The sequence below is a fragment of the Herpailurus yagouaroundi genome, unplaced genomic scaffold (genome assembly GCF_014898765.1).
Source record: "Herpailurus yagouaroundi ecotype Mexico unplaced genomic scaffold, PumYag 166, whole genome shotgun sequence".
Taxonomy (NCBI): Eukaryota; Metazoa; Chordata; class Mammalia; order Carnivora; family Felidae; genus Herpailurus; species Herpailurus yagouaroundi.
Window position 1 is genome coordinate 20,724,954 of NW_024412407.1, and position 15,068 is coordinate 20,740,021.

At 40.7% G+C, this 15,068-nt stretch overlaps 1 protein-coding gene across 3 annotated transcripts; it reads left to right on the forward strand.

Annotated features, from left to right (window-relative positions):
- The first annotated feature begins 1,046 nt into the window (after positions 1-1,046).
- Positions 1,047-12,786, forward strand: PTHLH (parathyroid hormone like hormone). Of its 3 annotated transcripts, none has more exons than XM_040488561.1 (5): positions 1,048-1,158; positions 1,487-1,515; positions 1,714-1,836; positions 7,554-7,976; positions 12,312-12,786. In XM_040488561.1, exons 3-5 carry the CDS (start codon positions 1,736-1,738, stop codon positions 12,319-12,321), a joined length of 534 nt encoding a protein of 177 aa, XP_040344495.1. In that variant the 5' UTR covers positions 1,048-1,158; positions 1,487-1,515; positions 1,714-1,735; the 3' UTR covers positions 12,322-12,786. The 3 variants fall into 3 exon arrangements, with proteins under 3 accessions (XP_040344493.1, XP_040344495.1, XP_040344494.1); XM_040488560.1 differs by having other exon boundaries at positions 1,050-1,158; positions 1,492-1,515; XM_040488559.1 differs by lacking the exon at positions 1,487-1,515 and having other exon boundaries at positions 1,047-1,158.
- Positions 12,787-15,068: the final 2,282 nt, after the last annotated feature.

A 15,068-nucleotide genomic window follows, 5' to 3' on the forward strand; every position in this document is an offset into this window, starting at 1 on the left:
GGTGGGGTGGGGTGGGGGCGACAGAGTAGGTTGTCCGGGAAAGGGTTGCTTAGGCTCTTGTCGGTGGGCGAAAGGGCCTTGTGCGCTCCCCAGGAGTGTAGGTCCACCTCGGCAATTCAAAGGAGGGTCTCCGTCATGTATGCGGGTTTTCTTGGACCAGCTCCAGATGTCCTCAGCTGTTCTGAGACAGCAAGAAACGCAATCTCGACCTGAAGTCTGAACCCTCTTTTACTCTTCTAAGCGAAGGATCTCCCCCGTCCTTGGCCGATGCTCCCCATTCAGCGGGTCCCAGGAAAGAGCCAGGGAGGAGGGTTCCCATCTCGCTCCCCGAGATCCCGGGCGGACTCAGGGCTCCTTAAAGCCACGGGCCAAAGGCCCGCGACCTCCCCGCCGAGTATTCCGGGCGCCCGCGCTCTGCGGCCCCGACTCCTTGGCCTCTTCCTTGCCCGCTCGCCCCCGGCGGCCTCGGGGCCCGCGCGTCCAGCCGGGCGCGGCTGCTAAGGCGCGCCGGGAGCCTTGACTGTTCCCGGCCGCCCGCACGCCCTCGGGGACCTCAGCTCGCAGATCCGCCGCGTAGTCTGCGGCCGGTCGGACCCAGCGGCAACCAGCAGATCCACCCACGCCCCCGGCCCCAGGACTGCGCGCGGCGGGACTGGCGCCCTGGGGTGGGGCTCGGCGGAGCTCGGGGCAGCGCCGAGGGCGGCGGAGCCGAAGGCGCGGGGAGCTCCGGGGCTCGCAGCACACTCCCAGCTCAGGGCTCCCCTCTGCTCGCTCGGGCAGCGCGGGGCCCGCTCGGGCCGCCCGTCGCCGCCCCCGCCCCCCGCGCGTCCGCGCCCTCGCTCGCCCCGCGCGCGTTCCAAGGGCGCCACCTCTTTGCGACTAGCTCACTTCTCCGGCAGGTTTGCCTGGGAGCGTGTGAACATTCCTCTGCTAGGCTTTCAACTCGCCTCCAACCTGCGCCGCCCGGCCAGCATGCCTCCCCGCCCGTGAAGCGGGGCCGCCGCTGCCCTGCCGCTCGGGCCGCCGCCTCCCCTCCGCGCCGCTATTAACCCGCCCTCGTTGCCACCTGGCCCTCCTGATCGACGACACGCGCACTTGAAACTTGTTCTCAGGGTGTGTGGAATCAACTTTCCGGAAGCAACCAGCCCACCAGAGGAGGTAGACAGACAGCTATGTATATATATGTGGGTCTCTACAAGTGGCTCTGGAACAAGACGGCCTGGTTCGCAAAGACGCTGACTTCGGAGGGGGAAACTTTCTTCTCTTTTTAGGAAGGAGTTAGCTCTGCTCCACGAACCTAGCACTGCCGGCTAGATTAATTAGACATTGATAGGGAAGAGGTGTAAACACGCTGCGCATCATTGATGCATATATACAACCATTTCATTGTGGTTATTATTTCAGAGGAACGTCTCTGATTTATTTGTTGTTGTTGTTCTTTTTCTTCCCTTTTGGTGCCTTTTTGCCTGTGTGGTTTTGGAAAAAACACAGTTCCAGTAGCTGGTTCCTAAATAAGTAAGTGCTGAGAGGCTTCAGAGAAAGTTTTTTTTTTTTTTCTTTCCTTTTCTTTTCTTTTCCTTTCTTTTTTCCTTTCAACTTGGGAGATGCCCTTGGTGTTGAAGAGATTGAGAAGAAGCTAAGGCTGGAGCGTGGTAGTACGGGGAGATGGAGATTCCGGACTGACACTTCGGGTCCCTTTCCACTCTGTTGCAGGTCCCGCGAGCGAGAGGATACGATGCTGCGGCGGCTGGTTCAGCAGTGGAGCGTCGCGGTGTTCCTGCTGAGCTACTCGGTGCCCTCCTGCGGGCGCTCGGTGGAGGAACTCGGACGCCGGCTGTAAGTGCCCCGTCCTCCTCTGGGCGCCGGGTGAGGGCTGGGAAGGCCAGGGGGAGAGGCCACCAGGCTGGGGCGCTGCCGAGGGCTCGCAGCGGTCACTGATGCTTCTTGCCCGAGTTAAAAAGCAGGGAGATCCGGCTACCTACCTGCCGGGGGTTGAGACCGTGTCCTTGAAACCCCAGCGGGAGAACTGGTTGAACCTCAAGGGGCTACGGTCAAGAGACAAATTTGATACGAGTTTCCAAAAGAGGGAGCGCAGAGTCTCCTTTCGACAAAGATGATCTGCCTCTAGTGAAAAATAAAAGTTTATACTTTGAGGACCTGGGAAGGGTTTGAAACCCCGAGGATTACAGGAGACAGATAACTCGGAAGGAGCTGAGGGAGCCACGGTACACATGTCTGTGTGCGCTTGATTTACATGCTGAATGTGGGTGGCAGTTTGTGCGTGCAATGCAAAAGCCTTACATCTAACTTTATTATGAATGACATAATTTTAAGCATATAAAATGGACCACATTACATAATGAAGGCATATTATATAATAAAGTAGTAACAACTTTGCAATGGCACAACTCCAACATTAGTATTGATACAGTTCAGGGACGCTGGAGTGCTTGACTCCAAAATGAATATTAGGTGTGGAAACTTGTTTTTTCTTGGAATTATTGCTAACAGCTCTTTAATCTGCAGTCAAATATTTGCATTGTAGACTGAAAACTTGTGTTTTGGCATTCTCATCTGGTGGTTCTTTTGAGGATAATTTTGACTTTAACATAATCATACATCCAAGCACACCAGAGCAATATCACCATGTTGTATGACTGCAAAGTGGGAAGAACAGTAGAGTAACACTATCTTAATACAAATCTGTTGGACCTAGCAGTACGTTAATGTGTGTAATACCATGTTTGGGTGATCTTGAACCTGCAGACTCAGTATTCAGGATGGGAAAACCATAAAGGTTCAGAACTGAGAGGAGTTTGCCTCTGGAGAAGGAATTAAGGAGCTTTTACACTAACAATAAAAATAGCAATATCCAATATTTACAGTCAAGTTCATGGTGCTTCCTTGTAAATTCCCAACGGTGTACAAAAAGGCAACTGTTTTATATGTGCCCTTGGTCTATTACTATTAGAGCAGAAAATCCTTAAATGAAATTGCTTTAGACATGTCTGAACCTTGGCACCAAAATGAAAATCTATTATGAATCTCCTAAGGCAAACTGTGTAAAACATTGTACTAAAGATAAAGCTATATTGTATTCTTCAAATCAATGTTTTGCTGGTGTATTTCTGAAAATTCTTTAGACTTTTTGCTCCTTTTGAGACTTGTTTTAAATTATTTAAAATCCATGTATTAATAGAGATGAGGAGTGAATTTTTAAAAGCATGCTTAAATACTGGCCAAGAAATACTGTCTTGGAACAGAGCCAATTTTTTCTTTAAAGTTGCTTGAGAAATACCTGTTTTCTCTTTTGAGAAACAGTAAATGGACCATAATTAAATCCACGGTTATGACATAAAAATAGTGCTAAGTTGTCCTAAAGGCTATTTTTAACTCTTTCTTTGTTGCACCTTGCAAAATACACATCAGAAACCATTTACCAGCCAGAGACTCTGTTATAGTTTTGTTTGTGGGTGAAATATAATATTGTAGTTAAACACTCACACTCAGCAGATGGTTATAAAACTACCACAAAACATTCTTATAGTTAATGGCTAATAGATCATCAAATTACAGCCATGGTTTTTCATGAAGGCTGAAATCATCAGTAGATGAAGATGTTCCATCAAATTATTGCAGCCAAAAGGAGTTTAAAAAAAAAACAAGTCATTATTTTTGCATTGGTGCCAAATAACAGTAAATTTTTTGTGCTAGACAAAACATTAGTCTACTATTACATTAAATCAACCTAATTTCTTGAAAGAAATGTTAACATATAATCAAATTGTATTACTCCCCATTACTCTTCATGCCAAATATTAAGGAAACTGCTTTAGCTGTTTTTTCTAACTAGGGACTAACTTTTGGAGGGCGGTGTGGGGGGTCGGGGGGACTACTATAACAATACCACTTCCTAAGCCCTGCAAAGGAAGCAATTATAAGTTGTCATAGTCCAAAGGATTTTAATTAATGGGACTGGAGTATGAATAAATTGGAAGTTGCAAAGTGAGGCCTCGAGATATTCTTGTCCAGATGATCATGGCTCTGGGCAGGTAGCAGCATTTGTGTCTAAGTTAGACAGGGAATCCCAGCAAATTCAGAAACCTAAAACATAATTGGCTGATTTGCTTGGGAGCCAGACTGGGTCTATTCCATTTAATGAAAAGCATAACTTTTGACTGAGTCATTTGGGTTGGAAAGGACTTGTGGTGAGTCATCCTCACTCTAAGGCCCGGACCCTGCCTCTTGCATGTACCACAGAACTTTTCTTCTCAAACCCAGACTCCTTCCTAAGTAGCTGAGCATCAGCACAAGCATATGCTGCTGCTTCTGTGTTGGGAGAGGCAATCCTATCCCTCCCTTTACTCCCTGTGTTCCTTGATAGCTCCTTGGACATTTACTCTTCTCTGAAAACTACCGAGAGTGATTTTTCTTGAAAGCAGAAGAGCTATATTTTGGCTGAATTTAGAGTTACCCGTGTTAAGCATTTCACCCATATTTCTGCAATTTTTTTTTACAATAATCAAAGAAGACCATAAACATACCATGTTAGGTGTGTAATAAATGCATGAGAACCACTGTGCTGTGGAATGTGTGGAGAGGTACAGAGTAATAGACTATTATTGAGGCCATATTTGCCACTTAAATATTTCAGAATTATCCAAATTGAAAGCCTCCTGAATGTGGATTCATTGTTCCCCACCTATGTGTATCTAGTTTGTACATGCTAGTCATTTACCCTTGTGTCAGTTCATGTCTTGTTTTGAAAATAAATAGAACGTTCTATGGATCTAATTTCTTGCTGATGATAAAGATACTATTATATTCCTGATCCTCGAGCACAGTTGCCCCATCAGAAATTCATTCTTGACAATGTTTTAAATGCAGAAGTCTTTGAACTGTTAATTGTGTTAACTCCATTTCAGATTTAGCACTTAAGAAAATCTGTGTTTTCTCAGTTTAGATTAACAAGTCCTCCTAAGAGGCAGAAAGAAACTTTGTAAGCCACAAGAGATATACTATTTTAAACTGGACAAAGTTGTGCCATCTCTGTAGGCTTTTTATAAAATAGAAGGATAGAATGATCACTCCTTTTCTCATGAGAACCATCCTGGGAAAGTGCAGTGCTTGGGTTAAGAAGGCACTGTGACTCACAGTTGACAGGCTGGCCAAGATGACAGACATACATGCCAGGCAGAGGGGGCATACACAGTGGTGGCCTGGTTAGAACATACCAACCATTAAAAGTTTTGGCTTTGAGTTAAGCTAGAATGGGCTGTATTATACATTTGAAGAGCAATACAGATGCGGTGGTTATCTGCCAGGATTGAGAAAGAACTAAAAGCCCCTTATACTATAAGTGATCGTTGGTTAAGAACTTCTTTTGCTGTGACATTTTGCTAAAAGATACTCATTAAACTGCAATACTTATAAAATATGCAGTTAAATCAGTCCCATTCTTTAAAAAATGTTATTAGAGAGTATAAATGTATTATACCAAAACCTCAAATTTGTGTATTATTAAAAGTTTCCAGAATACTAACTGTGGCCATAAAGTAAGTGAATTTTAATCTAGTCACATGTGGCACCTTCAAAAAGGAAGGGAGACTCCTTCATGCCTCATTTAAACCAGGCTCCTGTTAAATTCCTTTCCATTAAGTCATGTCTTTTTTGAACAAGCTGCTGCCTTAAAGCCGGTCCACACTCTAAAATACTAAAAGGAAGCTGGTATTCTGGCTATAAGATCTAGAGAAATAATGCCTGTATTTTCATGTCTTACTCTTCTTTGACTCACAGTAGAACTAGAAAATCTCTCATTCCCCCTGTGGAAATCCAAACTTCTAGAAATCCTAGTTCTTTGTGTTGGTGATGAAAATGGACTTGTTAGAACAGTAAGGTTGATCTTCAAGGAAGCTGATAAATTGCTATCCATTTGCCCTTCATCATGGTTCTCACCACAGGCTTTTTTACTCCCTGCCCTTTGCTTCTTATTTCCTCAACATACACTTCTTCTTCCACAGAAGAAAGGACTGAGGAAGTTGAAAAGCAATCTTTGGTTTCAGAATCAGAGGACCTGGTTTTTGGATCCCTGGTTCTGTCTGTTCTCAGTTTGAGGGCAAGGGCAAGTCATTAGTTTCTCTGAACCTCAACTTCCCCATCTATAAAATGAAGACAATGCTATTTTTATTTGTTACATTTCTCTGAGGAGTTGAAGTTGTACTAATGAAGGCAGATGAGGGATCCAGATATTGTGTGTCAGAGAGGTAAGAATATATGGGGTATCGCCCTGTGAAGTACCCTCAGAAACTTGTAAATGAACCACTTTGAAGAGCTCTACAGTGGTAGAAATTGGAGTAAGGTGAGGTAGAGTTGAAGCACGCATGATATGACTGATTAATGTATGTGATCCCTACATATGGTCAATAATATACAGACAGGATAATACAAGAATATATGCATGGACAATTTAAGCAAGAGTCAGGATGTCATCTAAAAGGACTGATGGAAAATTAGTTTATTCTTTTCCACTATATTTTCATTAGAGTGTTGTTTAAACAGAAAAGTCACTTCATATTTGTTCATAGAGATTTTTTTAAGACAAGAAGGCTAAGTAGAAAAGTGAATTTTTTAATTAAGTACTAAGGATAATACCCTCTGAAATTCTAAATTAAAAAAAAAACTCAATGTGGGGAAGAAATAGAAAGATCTTAATTTAAACACAAAGAAACCCATTTTAAAGAGACCACCCATTACTCTACAGAAAAATAGACATTCTCTCCCTGACACTTGGCTTTCAAATATAGGTTCTTGGCCACCTGTAATCTATTTTATGTTAAAATTCAGTCTGTTAGGTCGTTACCTAGACAGGCTTTACTGCTCATTTCATCTTCAGCCTTTGTTTGCCTATATTCCTACAGCTTGCTGTTCTTTGAGAGTCAATATTATTATTTTCCTAATAGGAGAGCAGTGTGTGTGTGTGTGTGTGTGTGTGTGTGTGTGTGTGTGTGTGAGAGAGAGAGAGAGAGAGAGAGAGAGAGAGCGAGAGAAAGAGAGAGCATGCACTTGTGCGCATGCATGCGTGTCCGGGTGAGTACTCAAGTAAATTCAGCCTCCTTTTCATTTCTAGTCTAGGACTTCTGGATTTATTTTCCCAAGACAAGTCTGAAAAACCTGAAAGGAATATCAGTGGTTTCTGTCCATTGCTGAGTATAACTGAATCATAACGTTTTAAGTTGAGAAGAATATAAAACTCTCTGAATCTGACCCCTTCCTTTTAAATGGAGAGAGGCCATGAGGCCAGAGAATGTCCGTGTTCTCACCAAAGTCACAGACCTAGAGTGGCATAAATGGGATCTGGGGCTGCAGCCCCCTAGCTGCCTGCACTTCCCTTCCCACTCTGCACTTTCCCTGCTTCACAAGCTGGCTGCACTTCCAGCTCATGCTCTGTATAGGACCAAACAGAAAACTAAAGGGCTTTCCTCTTGTCTTTGAGGTCTATACCAACAAACTAAAATTGTATCATTTTCTTCTTTCCTGCTATTTTTTTCTTAAAGCAAAAGAGCTGTGTCTGAACATCAGCTCCTTCATGACAAGGGGAAATCTATCCAAGACTTACGACGACGATTCTTCCTTCACCACCTGATTGCAGAAATCCACACAGCTGAAATCAGAGCTACCTCGGAGGTTTCCCCCAACTCCAAGCCTGCTCCCAACACAAAGAACCACCCAGTCCGATTTGGGTCTGACGATGAAGGCAGATACCTAACTCAGGAAACCAACAAGGTGGAGACATACAAAGAGCAGCCACTGAAGACACCCAGCAAGAAAAAGAAGGGTAAACCTGGAAAACGCAAGGAGCAGGAAAAAAAGAAACGGCGAACTCGGTCTGCCTGGCTAACCTCTGGTGTGGCTGGGAGTGGGCTAGATGGGGACCACCCATGTGACATCTCTGCGACATCGCTGGAGCTCAATTTACGGTAAATGGCTTCTGTGCCCCATAGCCTTTGCTCGGTGCTCTCCGCTGGGGTGTGTTAACGTCCCTTCCACTGTGGCTTGGACAAACCTAGAATGTCCTCCTTTTCTGTCCTTCTATCAATTGCTCCACAATTTCAAAGCTTAATGAAAGCAAGATGGCTCAGAATATTGTCTGCTTTCATACAGTGTCCTCCTATGCCCTCTATACACACCAGCATTGAATAACCCATTTCTCTTCCTCCACCATCACACCCCAACGCCAATCCTTCACTCCTCCACTAAAGAATTTCTTTTATTCATCAGGCTTCAGAAGCTAGGGACCACCTTCATCATTTGCTGGAGGAGTGTATTTATTCCCCTACTCTCACACCTTGGCAAACTTTCTCGATTGTTTTTCATTTTTTACTGTTTTTTTTCACTTCATGGGCAAACACAGAAGGCTTTGATATAATCTACAAATATGACTGAATAATACTGTAGCATAGACAATTCTGAGTCGGACACATTTTTCATTTCATTAAATTGAACCTTAAATTTATCTTTATTTAAATAAATGTTAAAAATTTAAACATACACTCTGAATTTATTTAATTAAATTTCCCTCTGGTTTCTACCAACACGTGAAAAAAAAAATCATGATTTCTGAAAATTTTTAAATGTTGACTTGGGAAGGACATAAGTTTTTCTCATGTATCTATTTATCCACTGGCAAGTTGAAATCATTTTCTAGAGTATTGCAGTAGAAATAATAAAACTTCACATTTACATGGCTTGTTCATCCTTGGCTCACAAATGCAGGTGGTAATGGCATTCATTGACTTTGGGGTCAAATACCTTAAGTTCAGATCTTGGCTCTGAACTTACTAAAGTTCACAACCTTGGGCAAACTACATGGTCTTTCTGAGACTCATTTTTCTCTTATGTGAAATGAAGACAATAACTGTAACAACCTCATAGGGTTGGCTGAAGATTAAATGAGATTACGTGGGTTAAATGCTTGTCTTAGTAAACAATAAAGTGCAACTTGTTGTTTTGGTGCTTTTAGATCTAGTGCTGATTGTTTATCTGGATATGTGTGTTTCTGTGAGGCAAAAAAGCAGCAAATATTAATCTCATTTTATAAACTAGAAAACCCAGGCATTCCATGGCTGAAGGACCTGAGTAGTCCTGAGAACTGGATTTCCCCATTTCTGGATTTTTAGGCCAGGACTATGTTAGTGTCACCTCTTGATTCAGATGTTTCCACCAACAGGATCTTTCTTGCCTTTTTACTTTTCAGTACAAGTCTTCTGTGGGCTTTGAAAGAAAGGGGAAACTATACAAGGATGTGTCATATGCAGCTAATGATCTCATTAATTAGAGTCCCATGTTACTTCTCCAGGCCTTTCCTCTTACTAGTAGAGATGGGATTACAGGGTGATGTTTCAGAGAGGAGTTTGAACTTGTTTACCATCACCTCTCTCTTTGAGTCAGGTTGACAAAACTCATCATTAAATAGCATAAAAAAGGATAACTATATCAGACAAATAGTACAGCTTCAGTAATTAATGAGTAATGACATTAGAGGAACCTTTAGCAGAGTGAATGACCTATTCTGCAAATATCTAATGGATCTATAATGTGTAACCGAACCTATGAATCTTGGCTCAAAGCACATATTTAATGTATTTTAAGAAAGGATCCTTATATTTATAGCTAATGCAAGGGCTTTTTTGCCAGAAGCTATTTTTACCATTGTCTTACTCTGTGTGTGTGTACATGTATATATTAGAAAAACAAAAGTATAAATACTTTTTTTATGGATTTCATTTATTTAAGATTTGAAGTATCTGGGAATTTAATGAAATTCGGCACTCATCAACTCTTATGCCCAAAGCTACCCCTCTCGTAAAGGAGACTAGTAAAAATTAGGCAGCGGCCTAATCGAATCCAGACCTAGGACTGAAAGAAGGAGAACGTTTCTGCTTCTCCTTTCTGTTTCCCGGTTGTGAGGGACATTCATGGAAAGCACTGTTTGTTTGGCAGCCGGATCTTGGCACTCTCCCAGTACAACCCAACCGAGGTTCAGGGAAGATCGGGGAAATTTAGGAGTGTACTGGTGAGAATATACGGGGCCAGGCAAATGTTCTAATCCAAATAGAATCCTTTCAGAATAACTATTTTAAAGTTTCGTAAGCAACCAACCTTTTGAGTGTCCTGTCTTTAGTCTCTTTACATTATTAGGCAATGACCTGAGAGGTCTGATGAACTGGCAAGCATGAGCTTTATTATAATATAAGTAGTATTTCTTAAGAGAAACTACTGTACTAAAACTGTCTGGCTCCTTGCATGTGAACCAGTGGGAAATACATAGTTTAAATGTTGGAAATTACATTTCGGAATTTTTGATGTTGCAAATGAGATGTCCAGATACAATAGGACTCATTTAATTGAGACCATATGTTTTTTTCTTGATAAATAGTGACTTAGAAATAATGCAAAAGCTTTTCAATATTCAAAAAAACTCTAAAGTGTTGTCATACGCACAGACACACACTAAACATACACGTATACTTTCAGGTCATGTCTTATGTTTTACTTGGCTATCCCAATACGTGCTTTTATAGCAAGCCAACAGGATAGACAAGGAGAAATACAATTAAAAGATCTTTTCCTTGGTCTTTTTTTAAATAATTATTTTAACGTTTATTTTTGACAGAGAGAGAGCGTGCACATGCACGTGCACGAGTTGGGGAGGGGCAGAGAGAGAGAGAGGGAAACACAGAATCTGAAGCAGGCTCCAGGCTCTGAGCTGTCAGCACAGAGCCCAACACGGGGCTTGAACTCACAAACCATGAGATCATGATCTAAGCCGAAGTCATATACGTAACTGATTGAGCCACCAGGTGCCCCTCCTTGGTCCTTAATGTATTCCTTTTCTCTTTCTTTCCTTCTGAGAACATAATTGTGGAAAATACTCTTCATTCCCTCCTTGCCTGTGTTATTCTTAAGTTCAATTCACTAGATACTGTTCAGTAAGAAAACATTATAAAATTGGTACAGCACACAAATTATTGAGTTTTACAGTCACCTTTAAGATTGTATTCATAACATACATTCACATCCACCAGCCATTTAAAATTTAATCTTAAATTATTTTCTCTACAATTAGGAGCTATTTTACCATTCCGATCAAAACTATTGTTGAAGAGGTCAATTTTTTTTTAAGACATAAAAATACCCTCAATGCTCAACTTGCTTTTCTTTAAGCTGCAGGTAGAGTTCCTAAATTGTCAAGAATGGGCTCTCCTGTGGGTCTCACCCCCATATAGGTCTGCCATGTAAAACTCTGCCCACAATCTGGCTGCTAATGCAATGGCACAGCCAATCGAATTCAATTCTATAGGTGCTTCCTTAGAAACTACTATGTATTCAGTGAAATATACTACACAAAGAGAAGAGAAAAGGAGAGAGAAAAGCAGAGAAAATGTTGCTAGTCCATCTTAAAATACTGTGACTATGGTGTTTTAGAAGGGGTTAAAAAAGGTATCAGTCCCAAGTGGTAATTTATTCTGAGTAATAAACAGCTTGAGCTGAAATACTGCCGTTTTATGCTTTTATATCAATTGATTCTTATACTCTAAGTTAGGCTTTCCTGATTTCTAATTGTAGATCACTTCTAGAAACCAGCAGAATGAGAGCCAAATAATTCTTAGTTTTGACTTCACAAACTAAAATCCAAAAATAGTTTCATTCATTAGTGTTTAAGGACAGCTAAAGGAATGACTGATAACATAAAATCATCAACCAAGCATACTGTTTAATTACACATCCTTTCAACATTTACTCCAAATCACACACTTTACTCTCTTAACAGTCATTATCTTAGCAAAAGATTGGCCAAATGGAAACCTAAACAGAATTAGTAACATTTGGGTCACCCTTGGCAGGCATCACTGGGGAATAAACTTCTAGCAAGGTGTATTTGATGATAGATTGTGCAACCTAGCCTTATTTCCAAACTCTCAAATGTGTCCCTTCTCTTCCCAAACTTTCCAGTTGGCAGCTTTGGGAAATTCTCCTAGGGTCTCCTTTTTCAGACAAAGAATGTAGAATTAGAAATGCAAGCCCTTTCTCTTTCTGTACTATGTTGACCATTGAATGGTATTAAAGACCCTGCCTGTAGCAAAGATTCTGGAGAGTCAGATCCCACAGGTGCCTCCTATTGGGAATATTCATAAGAAATCCCTGGAATCTTTTCAATTGTGATTCTATGTTCCTTTATTTTTTATGCCTTTTTATTTGTCAAGGAGAAGTAACCTATTTTCTCTTCTTCTTTCCCTTCCTTCTCTTTTCAGGAGGCATTGAAATCTTTAGCAAAGACATTCAGAGGACGTATTACAGGATTCTGTAATAGTGAACATATGGAAAGTATTAGAAATATTTATTGTCTGTAAATACTGTAAATGCATTGGAATAAAACTGTCTTCCCATTGCTCTATGAAACTGCACATTGGTCATTGTGAATATTTTTTTGCCAAGGCTAATCCAATTATTATTATCACATTTACCATAATTTATTTTGTCAACTGATGTATTTATTTTGTAAATGTATCTTGGTGCTGCTGAATTTCTATATTTTTTGTAACATAATGCACTTTAGATATACATATCAAGTATGTTGATAAATGACACAATAAAGTGTCTCTATTTTGTGGTTGATTTTAATAATGCCTAAATATAATTATCCAAACTGATTTTCCTCTGTGCATGTAAAAATAGCAGTATTTTAAATTTGTAAAGAATGTCTAATAAAATATAATCTAAATTACATCATGAGTCAGAAGGTGAATTATGTATATACCCTTTAAGATTTCTACTAGAAGGAACATGATGTAATTTTTTAAACTGTATTGAATATGGTCTTAAGTATAATATGTTTATATTGGTACATATTCCAATATTTTCACATTAGCTTTTAGTTTAAAAACCACCTAAAATGTGTTTTGTCCAGTATTTAAGTTCAATTCAATAGAATGGCTGAACTACCTAGACATCCTTTTATGAAATACGTCCAATTTGAAGTGAAGACAGGAGAGGGCAGGAAAAAAAAAGAGAGAGAAGAGAAAATATTAAAAATTACTCTCTGAAACTTAGTCCAGCCAGAAATGGAAAAAAAAGGAGGCAGATCAGGAACTTGAAGGCCAGGGGTAATTTTCACCAATGTTAAGTTTAATTTGAAAGGGCTTTCTCTTACTGGTAACAACAATAAGCATAAAAGAGGAACTTGAGAATTCTACCAGAGAAAAGGAAAGATCTGGGATACTTGTGACAACTCAAAAAAATCCTTCACAGGGGAAGACTGCTTTCCTGTTTTATACTTCACAGTCCTGGGGATTTTGGTCGCCAACAGCACGTTGTAATGCCACGTGCAATTTCCACTGTGAATATCATCCTACTTTTCCTATCTTTATGTGCAGATGAAAACAAACATCTTTCCTTATGGATTAAAAAAAAATTTTTATGTTTATTTATTTTGAGAGAGAGAGAGAGACTGGAGAGGGCAGACAGAGAGGGAGACACAGAATCTGAAGCAGATTCCAGGCTCTGAGCTGTCAGTGCAGAGCCCGATACAGGGCTCGAACCCGTGAACCATGAGATCATGACCTGAGCTGAAGTCAGAAGCTCAACTGACTGAACCACCAAGGCACTCCTGGAATTTTTTCTTTAACTGTCTGTAGCTTAGGACATGTCAGTAAAAACACAACAAAAAGTCTATGAACCAAGCAAGCACATATTTAGAAAGTATTCTGTTTATGCTCCCAATCCTATAAGATATCTATTAGATGTTTGGGAGATGCAAACAAGAAGTAATATGCTGCAACTACCCTCAAAATTCTCCCATTCTAGTGGGTACATTATACGCACATACATTTACAAGAAACAATTAAATGTTGTATTCAAGAAACTAGGAAATGATCCAAAATTCTATGAACATTTTTTTTTAAAGTTTTGTTTACTTATTTGGAGAGAGAGTTGGAGGGATAGAGAGAGAGGGAGAGAGAATCCTAAGCAGGCTTCACACTGTCAGTGCAGAGCCTGATGCAGGGCTTAAACTCACAAACAGTGAGACAGTGACTTCAGGTGAAGTCAAGAGTCAGACCCTTAGCAGACTGAGCCACCCAGGTGCCCCTTCTCTGAACATTTTAAAAAGGAATAACACACACACACACACACAGGGAGAGATTGGTCTGAGCTATATATGATTAGAATAATGTTTCTTGGAGGAATATTCAAAGCTTGAACTTACTCATATTTTCACTTGAGTCCCATAGCCTTCAAAATAGATCCATATTACTATTTTTTGGTAAGAAATGTGAACCTATGTTAGTAAGCAAAATCTAGAATCTGTGCTTAGCTTCACATATGAATTTGTTGGATTTGGTTTTTAGCATTCAGAAGTTGAAGGCCAAAACATTAAATCCCATATAATGCAACTAGTTTGAAGTGCCATAACAGATATGGCCACATTTTGCAGAACTCCATCTGAAACTCTAAATCTTAAGATTATACCAAATTCTTATAAGTTGTTCACATGAAAAATGTTTTTCTATTTTTTTAAGTTTATTTATTTATTTAGAGAGAGACAGGCAGACAGACACAGTGGGGGAGAAAGAGAGAGAGCAGGGAAGGGACAGAGAGGGAGAAAGAGAATCCCAAGCAGGCCTCAGGCTGTCAGTGCAGAGCTTGATGCAGGGCTTGACCTCGCGAACCGTGAGATCATGACTTGAGCCGAAACCAAGAACTGGATGCTTAACTGACTGAGCCACCCAGGTGTCCTGAAAAATATGTTTTTTAAACACTAGCTTGGTAAAAATTGGACATTAAGGCAAGGAAGTATCAGATTCAGGTCATATTTAAGTTTTTCTTCACAAATAGCCCATTCCTAAAAAGAAAAGAAGGAAGAGGGAACTTGGGAATTTAGGTTATCAAGTCTCACCAAACATTATTAATACATTAATAAACATGATTGATTATTGCCTTTAGAGTCATACCCTAGGTCTTCTAGCAATGATAAAGACTAAAATAGGGGTGTCTGGGTGCTCAGTCGGTTA

Bases quoted from the DNA above. Each gene is read 5' to 3' on its own strand.
- PTHLH (XM_040488559.1), top strand. From the start codon at position 1,736: ATGCTGCGGCGGCTGGTTCAGCAGTGGAGCGTCGCGGTGTTCCTGCTG. The intron at 1,837-7,553 runs GTAAGTGCCCCG...TTTTTCTTAAAG, and splicing joins GAGGAACTCGGACGCCGGCT to CAAAAGAGCTGTGTCTGAAC.